The sequence below is a fragment of the Tripterygium wilfordii genome, chromosome 20, assembly GCF_013401445.1.
Source record: "Tripterygium wilfordii isolate XIE 37 chromosome 20, ASM1340144v1, whole genome shotgun sequence".
NCBI lineage: Eukaryota > Viridiplantae > Streptophyta > Magnoliopsida > Celastrales > Celastraceae > Tripterygium > Tripterygium wilfordii.
This window is the reverse complement of record NC_052251.1, coordinates 9,097,639-9,119,193: the sequence shown is the minus strand read 5'-3', so window position 1 is coordinate 9,119,193 and position 21,555 is coordinate 9,097,639. Positions and strand designations below refer to the sequence as shown.

Sequence of the window (21,555 nt, the reverse complement as noted above, 5' to 3'; positions counted from 1 at the left end):
TGCTCACACACATTTTAGTGTACAATCATACACAATTAAGATATTAAACAATTAACCAAATAACCATTTAAGCATGTTTTCTAGCATTTTAGGATATGTTCAAGTCAAGCATGCTCACACACATTTTAGTGTACAATCATACACAATCATCAAAAACACAATGTTGACCTAGACAGTAAGTCTTGGTCCAACACTTCCTTCATATTCCATTCGTATAAATATTCAAAAGTAAGAATCAGCAGAAACCAATATCTTCCTCAAGAAATCTTCAAGGATGGATACTCCTAACTCTCCACCTGTAAAAAGGTCTAGAACTGATGAAGGTTCTACTTCTAAAAAAGATGAAGGTGGAAATGATCCCAGATTCAACCTCTCCCCTATAAGGGAAGACGTATACGAGGACGATCCCCAGAAAACCATCGAATCTCTACAAGAAGCTTTGAGGGAAACCAAAAGGAGACTTAAAAAAGCAACCGACAAAGTTCAAGACTACAAAAGGCAACTTATGGTTTCAAAGTATGCCATACAAGGTGGTCGATATATGTCATGGGGCAGACAAGCAAGTACTCATGACCCAGATAAATTGCACGAAGCAATCACTGAGATCACAGTACAACTTGGATCTGTTGCAGATGGAATAGACAGTGTTCTTTATAGCCTAGAATAAAATTCCTGTCCAACATCCAGGTTGTCATCTTGTTAAGATACAAGAAACTATGTTTGCTTGTGGTGGTTTTGCAATAGGCATTGGTACTACACACAACATAATCGATGTAACTTCTGTAACGGCATTCCTCAACGCTTGGGGTAGCATGGCTCGAGAAGGAGCAGCTCTATCTCCCGATTTCAACTCCTCATATATCTTTCCTCAAAACAATGCATTCCCGCAAGATCTAACTATCTTGGCTTTAACGAATCGATTATATCAAGAAAAGGGCATCTTTGTCGGAAGGAGGTTTGTGTTTAAAGGACCAATGATAAGCAATCTTAAAGCCAAAGCTTCGAGATTAGGCGTACAGAAGCCAACACGAGCAGAAGTAGTGGTTGCACTCCTATTTAAATGCATCATGTCTGCATCCAAGGCAAAATTTGGTGCCAAGAAGAAGTCAGCTTTGTTATCAACTTCTGTGAACTTGCGACGAAGGGCTGAGCCAAAATTCCAAGAAACAAGTGTTGGAAATATAGTTTTGATTGCAGCGATAAAAGCAAATAGTGAAGAAACAGATGAGCGTAGTTTCGTGTCCCGGATGAGAGAAATCTTATCTCCAATGAATGCTAATTTTGTCGAGAGCCTTCAAGGGGAGCAGGGATTGAAGTCTCTTTGCGAATATTTGAGGAGTCTTGGTGAATCATATTCAAAGGGTATCTCCAATGGAGATGAAATCATTGTATTTAATAGCTGGTGTAACTCAGGCACTTACAGTATTGACTTTGGTTGGGGGAAGCCATTATGGTTCCCAGCTTGTGTTCTTGCCCTAGGGATTTCTGGATCTGTGATTCAGCTCGTGGATACAAGAAGCGGTAATGGAATAGAAGCATGGGTGTCACTGGATGAAGAAATCATGGCTATGGTAGATGATGTAATATTTCTCGCAAGTGCACAAGAGTCTACGAATAGTACAGTGTATGCAAGCACGAGGTCGATCCCACGGAGACTAGTTAATCTAATTAATGTACCTAACTTGATGAATGACTGAGAAAAGGTGATGAATGAGAATATGTATGATGTAATTAAACTAAACTAACAAAGGAATTAAAATTCAGATTTTTGTGATATCAATATGAAAAGAACACTAGGGCAATGATTTCACCTAGTAATCTTATCACAAGCACTCAATTAACAAACACACAATTATGGTTCCGATTCAAGGGTTGATTCTTTCTTAAATATGTTGGTTCGTTCGTTCGCGGTGCCAACAAATATTATTAACAATGGATTAATCCTGTTCGGTTTGCAGTTTTTAACCCAAGGCTAACAACTCATTACGATCTAAAGAACTATAACAACCAATCAATCCCCTAAACCTTGTTCATGGCAGTCGACAATTGATTTCCTTAATTTCAGTTCCACTAAGACATGTGAATTCGGTTCGTTCCTTAGTCCTAGCTAGATAAATCTAATTGAGCATTCAATTGGTGGCCAATCAACCAAACAAACAATAGATTATAAGCATAGAAATTAAAGACAAGAATCATGAACCAAAATTATGCATTCAATTAATTGAAGTACTTGCAATAATCATACTAGACTACATCAAGCCCTAGCAAAGAGGTTTAGCTACTCATGTTATAAGAACACAAGGAAACTAAATATGGGAACGCCATGAATCATGGACAAGAACAAAGAGAAAAGCTCGAGACAAGAACAAGAACAAAAGCTAGAGAATGTGGCTCTCCAATTCGTGTTTTCTATTGTGCTATAGGACTCCCTTTTATAGTGCCAAAAGCTTCCTTCAATTAATGCCAAATTTCAAGTCCAATTCCTTATATGACTCGGTCTCTTTGTTCCCTTTTTTTCTTTCCAAAATATTTCCTTCAAAGTCCTTCACACCAAAACTTCCTTTTGCCTTCCTTCTTCTACGTTGCTTTTCTTCTTATTGTCAAGAGTTGGCCCCACCTCTTTCACTCTTCAAAACCTTCCATTATTCACTTTCCTTAAAATCATTGAACTTGCCCAAGAGGAGTCTTTGAGTTGAACTTTCTTTGTTCTTTCTTTGACAATGTCTCACAAGTGACACTAGCAACCCATTTTGTTCTTTTATTTATTTCCTTTCTTCTCTCTTTCTAGATCTGCAAGTATTCTTCATTCCTTATTTGTATTGGATTCATCTCAAAGCAAGTATTTTTCATCACATTCCTCATAAATATTATGAAAATCAAAATAGTGAGAAGTTATGTAGAATCCATGCTTAGTTCAATTAAAAGAGACAAAAACAAGTGTAAAGTGAGGTTTAAAAATATATAAAATATAGTACGATCAAATACCCCCCACACTTAGCTTTTGCTCGTCCTCGAGTAAAACAAAAATAAAGATAAAAATAAAAACCTAACTCACTTTCGCAGGAATCGCGGTGGCACTCAGTATGTGACACAAACCTTTAAACCCCTAAGTGTCCCTAGTGGACGAGTTATAGTCTCGTGAGGGTTTACCAAAACGACACCCACAAACATTTAAAATAGTCCTTCCAATCTCGCTCACGTACCAAAAATGTCTTATAAACTAGTCATTAGCTAAAGAATTTCACAAAGAATCATGCTCAAATATATATGTTTAGAATTAGGCCAATATCAACACAACATATCTCAATCGAAATAGCGCACATTCAAACTCAATTTCAACTTCTCACAAGGAATTCTCTCAAGATTCACTCAATTTAGTGGTAGTAAAGTGTTTGCACTCAATTAATCTCATGAAAACAATCCTACCATATGCTTGCTTGTCCACCCATTCTACACTATTAAAAACATGTAACTTCATGAATCAAGAGATCTTTATTCAAGGTTGTAATGGGGCCAAGGGTGAAGGTAAAAAGAAAAAGTGGTATAGGAAATCACAAAATTTCTAAAGAATTAGTAGAGCACACAAAAATTAGGGCATATATCATCTTGTTGGCCCAACTTTCATTCTCAATATTTATTACTCCACCAATTCTTCACAACTTCGAGATTTCTTGAATTATGCACATAAACTTCATCTTGTTTTTTTTTTTCCTTTCTTTTTTTTTTTTTTGTTTTTCAAAACGATGTCGAATCATACTACATATTTTTTCTTTTTCTTTTCCTTTTTTTCTTTTCGACACATTAATGCACATGTGTTCGACATCACATTTATTCTCCACCAAATAACATCCCAAAATAAACAAGAACTCCCCCACACTTGATTCTTTTCATCATCAAACTCAACATACTAAACACCATCAACACTTGAAAAATCTCATGGTATGCTCTACTAATTCCTTAGAATTAGGTAAGTAATTGTTTTTCGAGTTAAAGGGTCAAGTAGATAAGTTTCATGAATAAAAAGGCTTATTTAGGCTCAAAGGGTTTTCTAGTGGATAAACACATTAGGATATAGGCAATTTGGCTATGGTGGTATCATCCTGGTGCCTCAATCATATTCATGTCATCACATGTATCAATATAGTCTCAAAAAGGTTTAAAGCAAGTTCTAGAGAAACATGTAATCATGAGAGCACACAAGAAAGAAATTGGATTGATATGCATAATGTATCAATCATATAGGCTCAAAGCTCACAAGGGTAATTATGCAAGTCTACATCAAGTCTAAACATACTTCTTTCTCAATCAACATATCATGTTAACATTGGCCTATGAAAAATTGTAATTCAAGCTCAATTCTAGTGAAAATTCTCTTTACTAACAAACTAGTTTTAGACTTAACCAATTCCTGTCTCATCATCGCACTGGAAGGAACTCAAAATTTTTTTTTTTTTTTTTCAAAATTTTTTTTTCAATACAAGCTATTCTCACCCCCACACTTGAATTATGCAATGTCCTCAGTGCATAGGATAATGTGAAAAATAACACGAAGAAAAAGTACTAAGTTAGAGCGATACAACCTGACTGCGAAAACATTCGGGAAGTAATTCCCGCGTAGAATTCTTCACTGCACAGCTGTCGTAAAATCATCAATTTCTCCTTCATCTGAGCTCGGATTCACGAACCGTAAAATTCTGCAGAAACTAGACATCCATAGCTTTCTGTACATATATGGCACACATTCTGGTTAATTCTGAGTTGTTCCAGAAAATTATTTCAATCCAGCGCTTTGGCACAACTTTTCTTTCTGCATTTGATGCACAAATAGCAATTCAATTCAATTCAATGTGGGATGAGTGTTCTTCTATAATGAACTAAAATAATATACAATAAAAGGAACGAATTTACCGGGTGGGTTGCCTCCCACCAAGCGCTTTATTTAACGTCTAGGCGAGACGTAACTCTTGAAATAGTCATATTAGTGAACTTGGAAGCCCACTTTCAGTTCATTGGGTTGTAGCAATCGTCTTCCTCTAGAAACACCCAGTTCAACATCCAAGGTATGCCTTTCGTTACTCAGAGTTGTAAGAGCAGTTGATTCCTCAAAAGGATCTAAATATCCTTTTTCCCTTTTTCCAAAAACCGCTTGTTGGAAGATTTTATCTTGGGGTACTTTCACAATTGAGGGGAACAACTTGTTAGTGGATAAAGGAAAGGACTCAAAGGCGAGAGTATGCTTACCACTCTCGTATGGCATGACTCTAAATACATTCACAAACTCAAGCTCAGTTGTATGTCCTTCTTTTTCCACGAACTCTTCTTTAATAGTAAGCACCTTCTCCATCGATTTCTCACCTTGTGCTACCTTGGGCTGGAAAGTCACTGTTTCTTCATTATTTGTCATTGTTAGCGTGCCTTTGTACACATTAATTGTCATCCTTGCAGTCTTCATGAATGGTCGTCCCAAAATCAGTGGAAACTCTTCTCCATGACCTTGGCAATCCTGCATGTCAAGTACTAGAAAGTCAGCTGGAAAAATCAGTCCATGTACCTCAACGGAAATGTCTTCTAGTACTCCCTTAGGATATCGAATAGATCGGTCAGCCAATTGTATGCCCACAGAGGTCTTTTTGAGCGCACCTACATTCAAAGATTCAAAGACAGAGAGAGACATTAGATTAACTGATGCACCCAAATCTAATAAAGCATGTTCAAAATTTTGATTGGCTATGCAACAAGGTATAGTGAAACTCCCTGGATCCTTAAGTTTTGGCGGCAACTTCTTTTGTGATATGGCACTACACTCTTCGGTAAGTTGAACTGCCTTGTTCTCATCTACTTTCTTCTCTTCTTGCACAACAAAGGGTTCCACGTCTGTCTTCGGGGTTGTCTTTTGCACTGATGATACTTCTTCTTTATTTCTCCTAAGACGCCCAGGAAACGGGATTGGAGGGACATAAGGTCTCACAGGTCTCACAGGTTTATCGGGGTCAGGCAACCCATCCATGATTGCACGACGCGACTGTTGAAGCGGCTGCTCTTGTGCTTGAACTTCCTGCTCTTCCAACTTTCTAGCAACTCGGCTTTGTTGCTCTTCACATAGTGTGATAGCCATGGCATGCTCCCTATTGTTCGGATTTATCTCGGTTTGGCTTGGAAACTTTCCAGCCTCCCTTTGACTCAATGCTTCAGCGATTTGACCCACTTGTGCCTCCAGTTTCTGATGGTTAATTGCCAACTGTCGCACCATATCCTCTAATGTAGTGGTAGGTGGATTGGCTTGATTCTGGATGTTCTTCCAAGAAAAGTTTGGATGTGCCCGAAAACCTGGATTATAGGAGTTAGAGTAGGGATCAAACCTTGGATTCCGATTATAGGAGTTCATGATATTTGCTTGTTCTTGTACAAACTCCGGAAAATCCACTCCTTGAGTCGTATGCCCATTCATTGCTAGAAGCATGTCCAACTTGGTAGAGATGGCATCAACCTGCGATTTTGGTGCAAAAGAATCAAAATTGGAAATTTCATACACACCTGCTCGCTTACCTCTTACTTCCGAATGTTGTGTCTCAATAGCAAGTCTTTCAAATAAAGTTTGACATTCGGTTGGAGTCATATTCCTAATCGATCCCCCTTCATAATTATTGACTGCAGCTTTGCTAGAAACTGTCAGTGCCTTGTAGAAAATACGCATCAACACTAATAAAGGCAAAGCATGATGGGGACACTGAGTTAACAAGTTATTTAACCTCTCCCACGCCTTAGAAAATGACTCATCAAGTTGTTGTTCGAATTGCATGATTTTGTCCCTGAGAGCATCAGTTTTCTGAGTTGAGAAAAAATTTTCTAAAAATTTATTTGTACCTCAGTCCATGTGGCCAGTGAACCCGGTCTCAAACTGTTGAGCCATGTCCTTGCGTTGTCCTTCATAGTGTAAGGGAAGATCTTCAACCTCAAGTGCTCCTCAGTAACTCCTGTAGACAATGACATGCTAGAAACCATATTAAAAATTTCACGAATGTGACTAAGTGGATCTTCTGAACTTAGACCATGAAAAGAAGGCATCATGTTAAAGTGTATGGTCTTAAGCTCGTAGTTCCTAGCTGCCGTCGGAAGTACAATGCAAGATGGAGATTCCGGAATAGTAGGGATGTCAAGATCACCCATCATTTCAGCTTGCACAACCATCGCCATCTTCTTGTCATCGGTTGAGGATTCTTCGTTACTTTTGCCTTGATTCTTGTTCCTCAACAAACTTTCAATGTCGTCTATGTAAGGTTGTAACTCTCCTTTCAAAGAGCGTCTACCTTGCATAAACCTGAAAAAATTAAAATAAATAAAAAAAATTAAGTACACAATTAAATTAAACTAATCCCCGACAACGGCGCCAAAAACTTGATGTAATATTTCTCACAAGTGCACAAGAGTCTACGAATAGTACAGTGTATGCAAGCACGAGGTCGATCCCACGGAGACTAGTTAATCTAATTAATGTACCTAACTTGATGAATGACTGAGAAAAGGTGATGAATGAGAATATGTATGATGTAATTAAACTAAACTAACAAAGGAATTAAAATTCAGATTTTTGTGATATCAATATGAAAAGAACACTAGGGCAATGATTTCACCTAGTAATCCTATCACAAGCACTCAATTAACAAACACACAATTATGGTTCCGATTCAAGGGTTGATTCTTTCTTAAATATGTTGGTTCGTTCGTTCGCGGTGCCAACAAATATTATTAACAATGGATTAATCCTGTTCGGTTCGCAGTTTTTAACCCAAGGCTAACAACTCATTACGATCTAAAGAACTATAACAACCAATCAATCCCCTAAACCTTGTTCATGGCAGTCGACAATTGATTTCCTTAATTTCAGTTCCACTAAGACATGTGAATTCGGTTCGTTCCTTAGTCCTAGCTAGATGAATCTAATTGAGCATTCAATTGGAGGCCAATCAACCAAACAAACAATAGATTATAAGCATAGAAATTAAAGGCAAGAATCATGAACCAAAATTATGCATTCAATTAATTGAAGTACTTGCAATAATCATACTAGACTACATCAAGCCCTAGCAAAGAGGTTTAGCTACTCATGTTATAAGAACACAAGGAAACTAAATATGGGAACGCCATGAATCAAGAACAAGAACAGAGAGAAAAGCTAGAGACAAGAACAAGAACAAAAGCTAGAGAATGTGGCTCTCCAATTCGTGTTTTCTATTGTGCTATAGGACTCCCTTTTATAGTGCCAAAAGCTTCCTTCAATTAATGCCAAATTTCAAGTCCAATTCCTTGTATGACTCGGTCTCTTTGTTCCCTTTTTTTCTTGCCAAAATATTTCCTTCAAAGTCCTTCACACCAAAACTTCCTTTTGCCTTCCTTCTTCTACGTTGTTTTTCTTCTTATTGTCAAGAGTTGGCCCCACCTCTTTCACTCTTCAAAACCTTCCATGATTCACTTTCCTTAAAATCATTGAACTTGCCCGAGAGGAGTCTTTGAGTTGAACTTTCTTTGTCATTTCTTTGACAATGTCTCACAAGTGACACTAGCAACCCATTTTGTTCTTTTATTTATTTCCTTTCTTCTCTCTTTCTTGATCTGCAAGTATTCTTCATTCCTTATTTGTATTGGATTCATCTCAAAGCAAGTATTTTTCATCACATTCCTCATAAATATTCTGAAAATCAAAATAGTGAGAAGTTATGTAGAATCCATGCTTAGTTCAATTAAAAGAGACAAAAACAAGTGTAAAGTGAGGTTTAAAAATATATAAAATATAGTACGATCAGTAGAATATGACAAAGAACTCCTTTCAGTAGCCTCTGTGGATCCTAGTCCTCTTGAAATTGATTCACTCAATTCAAGGCTTTGATCATCGCATTTTTCAATATTGTTGTTTTTGTTTACATCGAATTCAAGAAAAATAATAAATGGAATATCCTTCCTGTGCGTGCATTTGATCTAAGTATAGTTTTGCAAAAGGATTGTGTTATAGAAACAGGGACTAACAAATTCCTTCTTTTTTTTGTTGACCGAGAGAAGGCCTTAGCCGCCCAACGGCCAATTTATGATCTCTGGGTTAGTTTTAAACCCGACATGACTACTCTGTGCGCACAATGGATCTCCAATTTAGATCTGAGTCGAAACGCATTATAGCAGGTTCCAATCACCCATAGTATAACTGAAAAATAAAATAAAATGAAGGATTGATAAATTGCTTGGTTTTTTGCAGCGGATGAGGAAAACCATATCCCAAACCAACGGCTACTTTTTGAAGAGCCTTCAAGGACTGCACCGGTTCGGTGAATATGTTAAAGAGCTTCAAATTATGCAATTTAGCTTAAAAATGATGAACAATAATGTGAAATTCTGAATCATTAATTTGGGGTGTAAAACTTTGCACAGTCCAAATGATCGAATTTATCCGATACGGATTAAACCAAGTTTGAACATTAGTGATATGTCCAAAATTCAGGTCCTAACACAAAATTGTTGTCCTGTTTAAAACCGAGTCCGGGTCCAAGTACAAAAATATTATTCACTGTACTTGTCCGGACCCAAAATCAAATTAGATTATTGTCCGGTTTATTTATCCGGATTTAAACCAATCTAGATATAGTCAATTAAATACGTATAAAATTCAATTCGGGTTGGGATCTAGACATGTAAAAAAAAAAAAAAAAAGTAAAATCCTCTCTGTGTGAAATTCAATTATCTCTATGTCTTCATCAGATCTGAGCTCTAGTAAATCAATACAGTGGAACCCAGAAAACTAACTCCACTACTCCATTCCATGACAGAATACACACAATGGTCTGCAACCTAAAAACCAACCTGACCGCGCCCGTTTGCAGGAAGAACGGGAGAGCCAATCAGGACCAACCACCCAAATTGGGCTGGAATTAAAGATGGGCTGACCTAGTAACCCACCCGGAAGCCCCCTCAATAAGAGCTTGGAGACGCTACTAGAGGGTTTCCTGGTTGATAGTGAGTCAGAGACGATGATCTCTGATGTAGGACAAGATCTAGTAAATTTTTTGGTAATTAAGAAAGTTAGTTTAATTATTTTCTTTTCTTTTTAGAAGTGTATTTCTGAATTATTAAGTGTTTTATTGTTAGTAAGAGTTTTTTAGTCTTTTAAAATGTTTTCCTAGTTTTAGTATAATTAGATTACTTACCTTCGATGTTGTGAATCAATGAAGGGGGATTGTGCAATAATATCGCTGGAGCTCATAAAGGCCTCCATTATGGATTGAGGGGACCTCCTTCCTCTTTTTTTACCTTCCTTTTCTCCTTGTAGTCCTGCTCTCTCTCTTCGTCACAATTCATTAATCATACCCTAACCAGAGATGAAGTAACCAAGACACTGATCTGCACCAGACACTCGCCTGTTATTGCCTGCGGCAACCAGCAGTCTCGATGGCTTCCGTTGCCTCCAACCTCTCTACCTATGGCCCCTCTAAGCCCCAATCTTCGACGCTGCCGCCGCTGTCTACTCTGTCACCGTCATCGTCGAGTTGGATCCTTTGGTGCTAATAATGATTGACGCCAAGCCGTCCTCCCTGTGGGGCAAAAACGAAGTCCATCTCTCTGTCTCGTCATGTGTTTTAATTGTTTATAGAAATTCGGCTTTCAATTTCGTTATTCAACTATTGTATTTAATTTGGAATTTTTGTTGTTGATCAAATATGTATCATATATTCATATCTTTCTAGGTTAATGGTTCCCTGGTTTGCCAAAGATTGATTGGCTCGATCATAAAGAATTATGTTGGAATTTCGTAAATTTAGAATGGGTTTGCATAAAACACATTGATTTGCATAAAAAATATTGTCTTCTAACTCTGAACTGGGGCAAAAATCCACAAAGTTTGCTCTATTCTCTGTTTTAAGGTGACAATTTTTCTGAATGTGCCCAAACTTCTTACAATGATGGCACTGTGCCCTTTCCAGTTTGGAGTTGAGTCAGACCCTCGCCAAGTTGATTGTTTACCCTTTTTCACATCTTCTCTGAATGAAAGCCTTGGTGCACCGAGTTATCCTCGGCTAGCAGGGGTGATGCTAGCCACCAGTGTAGGCCAACATGTGGTGATCTGTTCTGATGGGACTGTGAGAGTGCCCGGCTCTATTTGGTATGATGTCTGTTTTGATTATGTATGATGGTCCTCCCATATGATTATGCCTGATATGATTACTGCTCAAATTATCGTTCCCATAATCCCTACGTGTTTAGGCCTCTGTTCAATCAATAAGACTCACGCGTTCGTTGTTGACATTTTTTTTAAGATAGTGTTGACCCGGCAGATCTTGGACCATCCTCAGTCGTCTAGCGTTCCATTCTCTGCTTGGAGTTTCCATCAATTGTTGTAGTGGGTGCTTTCCATTTTATGTTCTGTTTAGATCTTAATTAAACTCTGTATCTGGAAGCTCTGTTCTAACTTCGTTGTGCCCTATTTGGGTCGTGACAACTTCAGTGGGCTCCAGTCCATTGGGGTAATGCGCCAGTAATGTGCCCTATATTGGTCGTGACAAAGGTGGTATTGAAGCAAAGGTTTCATCTCTAAGTAATGAGGTTATTCTTTGGTCATTGTGTTAAAGGAGCAACTGTCCTTTAGTAGAGTCCCGATTGAGTGTGAAGCCGACCATACTACGATTGATACTCTACCAAAGACCTGTTAGGATATCTGGTCCCTTTCGTATTTGATCTTGTTTTTCTGGATCTGATGATGTCAAAAATAGGCCCGACCCTACTGGACGAATCAGTTAGTCAAACCAAGTTCTTCCTTCCTGATCGGTTGCCTTCCTTCCTACACAATAAGCGAATGTAAGCCTCGGTAGGGCCCCGAGGGTGTGCTCGGGGGGACCTCTCCGACACTCAAGTTAGTACGGTACTAAACTTAGAGGGATGGCTCGTTGTTTGGAGCTCTACCTCTTGCCCAGTAAGTAAATTTGAGTGCAAGAGTTAGCATGTTTACCTGAGAATGGAGGTCCCCTTTTTATATGCGCCTGAGCAGTTTGAGTTGTAGTAGGTGTCAGACTCTCTCTCATTGGTTTGCTAGAGGGTAAATTCCCTATGTATCCCTCTCCAAAAAAGAGTAGGACTCTGCCTGGGAGTTAATGTCCTGTTCGGACTCTTCCTTGGTAAACTGACCTTAGTAAGGTATGGTCGAACCTTACTACCTAGGTCAGATGGGACAAACCACATCGGTAGGAAGGAGTGTCTTAGGAAGGTCGGTCATGACCTTCCTACCACACGGTCCAGACATCTTACTCTAATGAACGACCGAAGTAGTGCCTTCAATCCTGTAGTTCGGCCTCTTCTTGGTCATACCGAAGTAGCTACTTCAATCATACCGAAGTAGGAACTTTGGCTGCTGACTGATCTTGGCATAGCTGTTACTTATGTGTCACATGTCCAACTTTTATTGGTGGGGTAATTTTGGTATTATCATATGCCCCCTACACTCTCATCGATACGTCTTTTGGCGAATTGATGGGAGGGTAATTATAGCCTGTATTTATCTCAATGTAGCTTGAGATTCACGACCTTTTACTCTCTATTTTAACGAGCCTTTCCGCGCTATTTTTTATTTTTCCGTCTAAGTGGCGAAGTGCCTTCAACTGGGATGACCTAGCTTGGTTACTTTCCTCTGCGTGTCTCCTTGGCCATTCTTTTGAGACTTGTGTATTTTAACCAAGTCATTTGTTCTGAGGAGACTTTATCAGGGGGAAGAGCTTCTCTGGCTGGGTCTTTTCCCTTCCTTCATCTTTCTCTGTTATGAGCACATGAATGACCTAACTGACCTGGAGGGCCGAACTGGTCTAGTTGGCCGAGCTGACCTAGTTGGCCGCGCTAACCTAGTTGGCCGAACTGACCTAGTGGAATCACTTGGTCCTCTGAGTTGGACTTGTGATTTTTTACAAATCTTTTGGGGCGACTGACCTATTTGGCCGAACCGACCTATTTTGACTGAGCTAGTCTAGGTGGGACACTTTGGTCTTATCTTGGACTTGGAAAATTTTTACAAGTCTTTTGGGCAGACCGACCTTACCGAGCTGAACTACCCTAGATGGGACACTTTGGTCCTATTTTGGGAGTTAGAATTTTTCTAAGCCATTTTGGCCGAAGTGACCCTTTGGGCTGAAGCGACCTAGGTTGGCCGAAGTGGCTTAGTTTGGCCAAAGTGGCCTAGGTTAGCCGAAGCGACCTAGGTGGGCCGAAGCGGCCTAGGTTGGCTGAAGCGACCTAATTGGCCGAAGCGTCCTAGGTTGACTGAAGCAACCTAGTTTGGACGAAGCGGTAGGTTGGCCAAAGCGTCCTAGGTTGGACGAAGCGGCCTAGGTTGGCCGAAGCGTCATAGGTGGGCCGAAGCGGCCTAGGTTGGCTGAAACGTCTTAGATTGGACGAAGCGGCCTAGGTGGGATGAAGCGGCCTACTTGGATGAAGAGGCCTAGATGGGTCGAAGTGGCCTACGTGGGACCTCTTTAGTCCTTTTTGGGACTTAGAATTTTTCTAAGCCATTTTGGCCGAAGTGACCTTTGGGCCAAAACGACCTAGGTTGGCCGAAGCGACCTAGGTGGGCCGAGGCGGCCTAGGTTGGATGAAGCGGCCTAGGTGGGTCAAAGTGGCCAAATTGGCCGAAGTGTCCTAGGTTGGACGAAGTGGCCTACGTGGGTCAAAGTGGCCTACGTGGGACTTCTTTAGTCCATTTTGGAACTTAGAATTTTTCTAAGTCATTTTGGCCGAAGTGACCGTTTGGGCCGAAGCAGCTTAGGTTGGCCGAAGAGACCTAGGTGGGCCGAAGAGGCCTAGGTTGGCCGAAACGTCCTAGATTGGACGAAGCGGCCTAGGTTGGCCGAAGCGTCATAGATTGGACAAAGCAGCCTTGGTGGGCCGAAGTGTCCTACGTGGGACCTCTTTAGTCCTTTTTGGGACTTAGATTTTTTTTAAGCCATTTTGGCCGAAGTGACCCTTTGGGCTGATGCGACCTAGGTTGGCCGAAGCGACCTAGGTGGGCCGAAGTGGCCAAATTGGCCAAAGTGTCCTAGGTTGGATGAAGCGACCTTGGTGGGCTGAAGTGGCCTAGGTCGGACTTATGTAATCCTTTTTTGGACTTGGAATGTTTCCCAAGTCTTATGGGCCATACTAGCCTAAGTGGGACACTTCGGTCCTGGTGGGCTAAACGCCTAAGTAAGACACTTCAGTCCTAATTTGGACTTGGAAATTTTCTCAAGTCGTTTTGGGCCGAACTGGCCTAAGTGGGACACTTGGGTCCTGATTTGGACTTGAAATTTTCACAAGTCTTTTGGGCCGAACTGGCCTAAGTGGGCACTTCGGTCCTAATTTGGACTTTGAATTTTCACAAGTCTTTTAGGCCGAACTGGCCCAAGTGGGACACTTCGGTCCTGATTTGGACTTTGAATTTTCACAAGTCTTTTGGGCCGAAATGGCCTAAGTGGGACACTTGGGTCCTGATTTGGACTCAGAATTTTTCCCATGTCTTTTGGGCCTAATTGGCCTAAGTGGGACACTTCGGTCCTGTTTGGACTTTGAATTTTCTCCAGTCTTTTGGGCCGAACTGGCCTAAGTGGGACACTTGGGTCCTGATTTGGACTTGGAATTATAGTGTGTTCCACACATATGCCCCCTAGACCGAGGAAGAGTATGCCCACTCCAGTTCTATGTTGGTACGAGGAGTCATCTATTGCCAATGAGGACTCTTTGTTGAGTAAGATTCTTTGCCGAGGATGTCTCTTTCTTTCTGTCTGGCAATTGAAAGACCGTATTGGAGCAAGTTAAACCGGGAGGACGATCTAGTTCGTGCTATACCGGGTGAGAGGCTGAACTAGTGTGTCTTCTATGAGGAGGTCTACCTTCTTCCGAGTAGACCTTCATTCTTTTGAGGAGATCTTCCTTCTGTGAAAAGACCTTATTCCTTCTCTGAGGAGGTCTACCTTCTTCCGAGGAGACCTCTTTCCTTACTGAGGAGGTATTCGTTCATCCTAGGAGACCTTTCTTCTTCTGAGAAGGTCTTCCTTATTTGAGGAGACCTTCATTCTCTTTTAAAGAGGTCTTGCTTCATCTGAGAATACCTTCCTTCTTCTGAGGATGTCTTCCTTATTTGAGGAGACCTTCATTCTCTTTTAAAGAGGTATTCCTTCTTCCGAGGTGACTTTTCTCATTCTTTAAGGAGGTCTACCTTCCTCCGAGGAAACCTTCTTCCTTTTCTAAAGAGGTCTACCTTCTTCCGAGGAGACATTCATTCTTCTGAGGAGATCTTTCTTCTGTGACGAGGTCTACCTTCTTTCGAAGAAACCTTCTTCATTCTCTAAGGAGGTCTACCTTCTTCCAAGGAAATCTTCATTCTTCTGAGAAGAGCTTCCTTCTATGAGGAGACCTTCTTCTTTCTCTAAGGAGGTCTACCTTCTTCCAAGGAAACCTTCTTTCTTCTCTAAGGAGGTCTACCTCCTTCCGAGGAGACCTTCATTCTTCTAAGGAGATCTTCCTTCTATGAGGAGGTCTACCTTCTTCCAAGGAAACCTTTTTCCTTCTCTAAGGAGGTCTACCTTCTTCCGAGGAAATCTTCATTCTTCTGAGGAGATATTCCTTCTGTGAGGAGACCTTCTTCCTTCTCTAAAGAGGTACCTTCTTTCAAGGAAACCTTCTTTCTTCTTCGAGAAGGTCTACCTTCTTCCAAGGAGATCTTCCTTCTGTGAGGCGACATTCTTCCCTCTCTGAGGAGGTCTTCCTTCTTCCGAAGAGACCTTCCTTCTTATGAAGTATTGTTGTTTCTTCTTGGTCTGACTTTGTGAGTATCTTTTGGGAAGTTTACTTTCCTTCCCACAGACGGCGCCAAACTAATAATGTCAAAAATAGGCCGGACCCTACTGGACGAATCAGTTAGTCAAGCCAAGTTCTTCCTTCCTGATCAGTTGCCTTCCTTCCTACACAATAAGCGAACGTAAGCTTCGATAGGGCCCCGAGGGTGTGCTCGGGGGGACCTCTCCGACGCTCAAGTTAGTACGGTACTAAACTTAGGAGGATGGCTCGCTGTTCGGATTCTGCCTCTTGCTCAGTAAGTAAATTTGAGTGCAGGAGTTAGCATGTTTACCTAAGAGTGGAGGTCCCCTTTTTATATGCGCCTGAGCAGTTTGAGTTGTAGTAGGAGTCAGACTCTCTCTCACTGGTTTGCTAGAGGGTCTTTCGAAGGGTAAATTCCCTATGTATCCCTCTCCAAAAAAGAGTAGGACTTTGCTTGGGACTTAATGTCCTGTTCGGACTCTTCCTTGGTAAATTTGACCTTAGTAAAGTATGGCCGAACCACATTGGCAGGAAGGACTGTCTTAGGAAGGTCGATCATGACCTTCCTACCATGCGGTCCAGACATCTTACTCCGATGAACGACCGAAGTAGTGCCTTCAATCCTATAGTTTGGCCTCTTCTTGGTCATACTGAAGTAGCTACTTCGGTCATACCGAAGTAGGAACTTTGGCTGCTGACTGGTCTTGGCATAGCTGTCACTTATGTGCCACATGTCCGACTTTTATTGGTGGGGTAATTTTGGTATTATCAGGATCCATTGATGTTCATATTCCTTCATATTCGATTCAGTCTTCTATTTTTGATGATGTCAGTATTCCTCTTAATCGATTAGTCTCTCTGTATCCACTTATGTTCGATCTATTGGGTATCTGATTCGGTTATTCCTTATCTGAGAACTACTGAGGAACATGGTACATTTGGAACGGTGTGGATAGACACCAAAATTATAAGGATTGCGACTCTAATTTGTTCCGTTATGATATGGCAATGGTTGTGGATGACTCGACGTATGACGTTGTCTGTAAAAGATTAGGTTCCATGCGAGGATTTTTCTTATCTATTACATTTACGAGAAACCTCTGTATACGCTTCTTTACGGATTTGGGATGCTCCGTACTCATTTTAATATGATCATTCGATGTGTACGTCCCAACAAGAAACTTAAGACGTAAAATGAAGTTTGGAAAAAGGTTTAGGTGAATCCGTGGGAGGTATAAGAATTTTAGGATATCGACAGACAACATGAATTGGTAATCTCTGATATGATTGTTTAGAAAGAATGTGAAAGGAGAACTATGAAAAAATAAAGATAACTCATTATTTGTCTTGGGTTTGTGGTGTTGTTATGGAATGAATGTGAATTAAAAAAGGAAAGAAAAAAAAAAAAAAAGAAAGATGGTAGTAATCTTTTGGTTTAATTAATTAAACTGATTAGCTTAATCAATGAGAGTCTTGAGGGACAGCATATTATATAAATTGAAACGAAGTATTTGATCTGTTAAATAAATTAAATTGAGTACAGTAGAAAAATAAATATTAATCATAATAGGTACTCGCAAAATTAATCATAATAATATATAGCAACTCGCAAATTTTGACCTGGAGCGACACATTATACTTCAAATATATCTATGCACATGTAACCATAACATTAAGAAATGTGGTATAGGACTGCTTCGATCTCGAGACTACTGATCAGTTCTTTTAATCGTTGCTTAACATGTCATACAAGTTGCCACGTGAAGATGAAATTAAGTAATATGACACAAGTTTGACCCAAATAACGATCTAGTCTAGTTGGTAAGTTGGGTACATCATAAGCAAAGCGCTCATTTAGTGACGGAATTTGAATTTCCCCACTAATTTTTGTCACTAAAAGTAGATATCTTTAAGGATATGTGTCAGGAGATTGAATTCAAATTCATCGCCTAATGTGTCTCAGAAAAAGTCAATTCCCTTATGCAACTGTCCAGGAAATACATATTTTTCTATTCCGTCGATAATTTGTATTAAATATTTTTTTAAGGATGTGTGTCATGAGATAGAATTTGGCGACACATTTCATATTTCGTCTAATATATTGACGGATTACCACTCCATGAAATGAGGGTATATAGTAGCTCGCAGAGGTACCTCAAAATGGACAATACCTTGATGCAAAATCGTAAACCACATGGAATTGTACCAGGCAACACCTATTCACACCAGAGCTTATATGGTGTTCATTAGTTGACAGCCTAAACTCACTGTCAATATAGCATATAATATATAGCAGCTCGCAAAATTTGAGCCGAGAGCGACACATAATACTTAATATATAAATATGCATGCACATGTAACCTCCACATTAAGAATTGTGGTATACGGCTACTCACATTTTTTAATTGTTGCTTAACATGTCATATAACCTTGCAAATTTTTGTGTTTATATTGGGAGCTTCATCTGGAAAGTGGAGAAAAGAAAAATGGAGATTGAGATAATATCAAGAGAGAAAATCAAACCCTCTTCTCCAACACCTATTCACCTTAGAACCCATGTCCTCAGTCTCCTTGATCAATTTGCACCTCCCAAATATGGTTCAAACCTCTTATTTTATTCTGCGAACGAAGCTGCCTCCATATCCATCTCTCAAAGATCACAAGTTTTGAAACAATCGTTATCACGAACACTAACTCTCTATTATCCCTTCGCTGGAAGGAACATCGACAACTTTTCTATCGATTGTAATGATGAGGGGATTTCCTATACAGTGGCTAAAGTTAGTTGCAAATTATCTGATTATCTCAAGCAACCTGATTTATCGAAGTTTCCAAAATTTTTGCCAGACGAAATCATTTTCTGTGAGATGACTCCAGGTTGTCATATTGTTAAGATACAAGAAACTATGTTTGCTTGTGGTGGTTTTGCAATAGGCATTGGTACTACACACAACATAGTCGATGTAACTTCTTTAACGGCATTCCTCAATATGTGGGGTAGCATGGCACGAGAAGGAGCAGCTCTATCTCCCGATTTCAGCTGCTCATATATCTTTCCTCGAAACAACACATTCCCGCAAGATCTAACTCTCTTGGCTTTAACTAATCGACTCTATCAAGAAAAGGGCATCTTTGTCGGAAGGAGGTTTGTGTTTGAAGGACCAATGATAAGCAATCTTAAAGCCAAAGCTTCGAGATTAGGCGTGCAGAAGCCAACACGAGCAGAGGTAGTGATTGCACTCCTGTTCAAATGCATCATGTCTGCATCCAAGGCAAAATTTGCTGCCAAGAAGAAGTCAGCTTTGTTATCAACTTGGGTGAACTTGCGACGAAGGGCAGAGCCAAAATTCCCACAAACAAGTGTGGGAAATATACTTTTGCTTGCCCCGATAAAAGCAAATAGTGAAGAAACAGATGCGCGTAGTTTTGTGTCCCGAATGAGAGAAACATTATCTCCAATGAATGGTGATTTTGTCAAGAGCCTTCAAGGGGAGCAGGGATTGAAGTCTCTTTGCGAATATTTGAGGAGGCTTGGTGAATCATATTCAAAGGGTATCTCCAATGGAGATGAAATCATCGTATTTAATAGCTGGTGTAACTCAGGCACTTACAATATCGACTTTGGTTGGGGGAAGCCATTATGGTTCCCTTCTTGTGTTTTTGCCCTAGGGATTTCTGGATCTGTGATTCATCTCGTGGATACAAGAAGTGGTAATGGAATAGAAGCATGGGTGTCACTGGATGAAGAAATCATGGCTATGGTAGAACATGACAAAGAACTCCTTTCAGTAGCCTCTGTGGATCCTAGTCCACTTGAAATTGATTCACTCAATTCAAGGCTTTGATCATCGTATTTTTCAATATTGTTGTTTTTGTTTACATGGAATTCAAGAAAAATAATAAATGGAATATCTTCCTGTGTGTGCATTTGATCTAAGTATAGTTTTGCACAAGAATTTTGTTATAGAAACAGGGACTAACAAAATCCTTTTTTTTTTGTTGACCGAGAATGCCTCAGCCCAACGGTCAATTTGTGATCTCTGGATCAGTTTAACTCGACATAACTACTATATGCGCACAATGAGCCACCAATTCATTATTTTGTTGAACAACCTGTGAGGATGGTTTGTACACCGGTTGAATCGTTCCTTATCTTGATCAAGTCTCACTTGAACCATCATGATTATCCAATACTTTTAGTTGACCAGGTGAGGATATAGCCTTATCTCTCCACAACAAGTTCATGTACCACCTTCTCTCTACATAACAACTCCTTATTTCCCCTTTGATCCTCACGTGATTGAATGATATCATGATCAATAGTTGCACTCTTTTGATTGCTTTTAACCCATATCATCAATCTTGAACTCAGCGCATTATATCAAACATGCAAGGAATAATTCTAGCAAGAGTTCATCTAAATGCACCCTAGTTTTTACTTTATACACCCCCCTTTCTTTTTTTTTTCTTTTTTTTTTCTCTATACACCCCCTTGGTCCCATCATTGACCTCACCTCTTTTATATTTTTATAATTTTAAATTTATTTGGTTAAAATACAATATTATTAAAATAAAATATTATTAAAATAAAATAATTATTAAAAAACAATATTATTAAAAAATAATACTATTGAAATATAATATTAGAATTTGATTTTAATACTTTGTGTTATGATGTGAATTTTTTTTAATTTGATTTTTTATGATGTGAATTTTTTTTGTATATTAATAATGATTTTAGTTTGAATTTTTAATTGTGAATTTTTTTTTTGTATGTTTGTAATTATTTTAGTTTGAATTTTTATGATGTGAATTTTTTTGTATGTTTGTAATCATTTCAGTATGAATTATAATTTTTATGATGTGAATTATTTTGTATGTTTGTAATTATTTTACTTTTAATTTTTATGATGGGAAATTTTTTTGTAGGTTTGTAATCATTTCAGTATGAATTATAATTTTTATGATGTGAATTATTTTGTATGTTTGTAATTATTTTACTTTGAATTTTTATGATGGGAAATTTTTTTGTAGGTTTGTAATCATTTCAGTATGAATTATAATTTTTATGATGTGAATTATTTTGTATGTTTGTAATTATTTTACTTTGAATTTTTATGATGGAAAATTTTTTTGTAGGTTTGTAATCATTTTACATTGAATTTTTATGATGTGAAATTTAGGGTTTAGGTTTGTAATCATTTCAATATGAATTATAATTTTTATGATGTGAATTCTTTTGTATGTTTGTAATTATTTTAGTTTGTATGTTAAATTACTGTAATACCCTTTTCGAGTATTATAAATACATGTGTTTAGTATCATTTTCTCTACATCTTTCTTTTGGTATATTCTACTCTACATTTGGTTGTATATTAAGTTACTCATCCACTATAATTTAAGTAACTTATCTACAATATTTTTCTAACATTATGGATGATTATATAAGTTTATGGGCTGACGACTTAAGATTATCTAGTGGAGGATCAAGTGAGGTATTTTCATACATTATTGTTTGTACAATTTTTTTTAAAATTCATGCACACACACACATATATATGTATATACATATTACTAACGTTAATATTGCTTCATTTCTAAGCATGATAATCCAAGCCGAGAAGAAGTTGGATCAACATCCGAGCAAGTTGGATCAACGTTCGATCAAGTTGAGCAAGATTTTACTGATGAATTTACAACAGATACGGTATGTTTATATGTAAATGGTATAGTTACAAACAC

The 21,555-nt window shown here is 38.9% G+C and overlaps 1 protein-coding gene and 1 non-coding gene across 3 annotated transcripts; both read left to right on the top strand.

The window, feature by feature from the left end:
- The first annotated feature begins 687 nt into the window (after window positions 1–687).
- On the top strand, window positions 688–19,720 carry LOC119986776 (stemmadenine O-acetyltransferase-like). 2 transcript variants are annotated; one of them, XM_038831459.1, is made up of 2 exons: window positions 688–1,571; window positions 19,575–19,720. In XM_038831459.1, the coding sequence occupies exons 1-2, from the start codon at window positions 717–719 to the stop codon at window positions 19,656–19,658; spliced, it is 939 nt and encodes a 312-aa protein (XP_038687387.1). In that variant the 5' UTR covers window positions 688–716; the 3' UTR covers window positions 19,659–19,720. The 2 variants fall into 2 exon arrangements, with proteins under 2 accessions (XP_038687387.1, XP_038687385.1); XM_038831457.1 differs by lacking the exon at window positions 19,575–19,720 and adding an exon at window positions 8,805–8,971 and having other exon boundaries at window positions 688–1,575.
- Window positions 6,711–6,817, top strand: LOC119987583. Its single transcript, XR_005465475.1, has one exon. It is a non-coding gene; the product is annotated as a small nucleolar RNA R71 (small nucleolar RNA).
- Window positions 19,721–21,555: the final 1,835 nt, after the last annotated feature.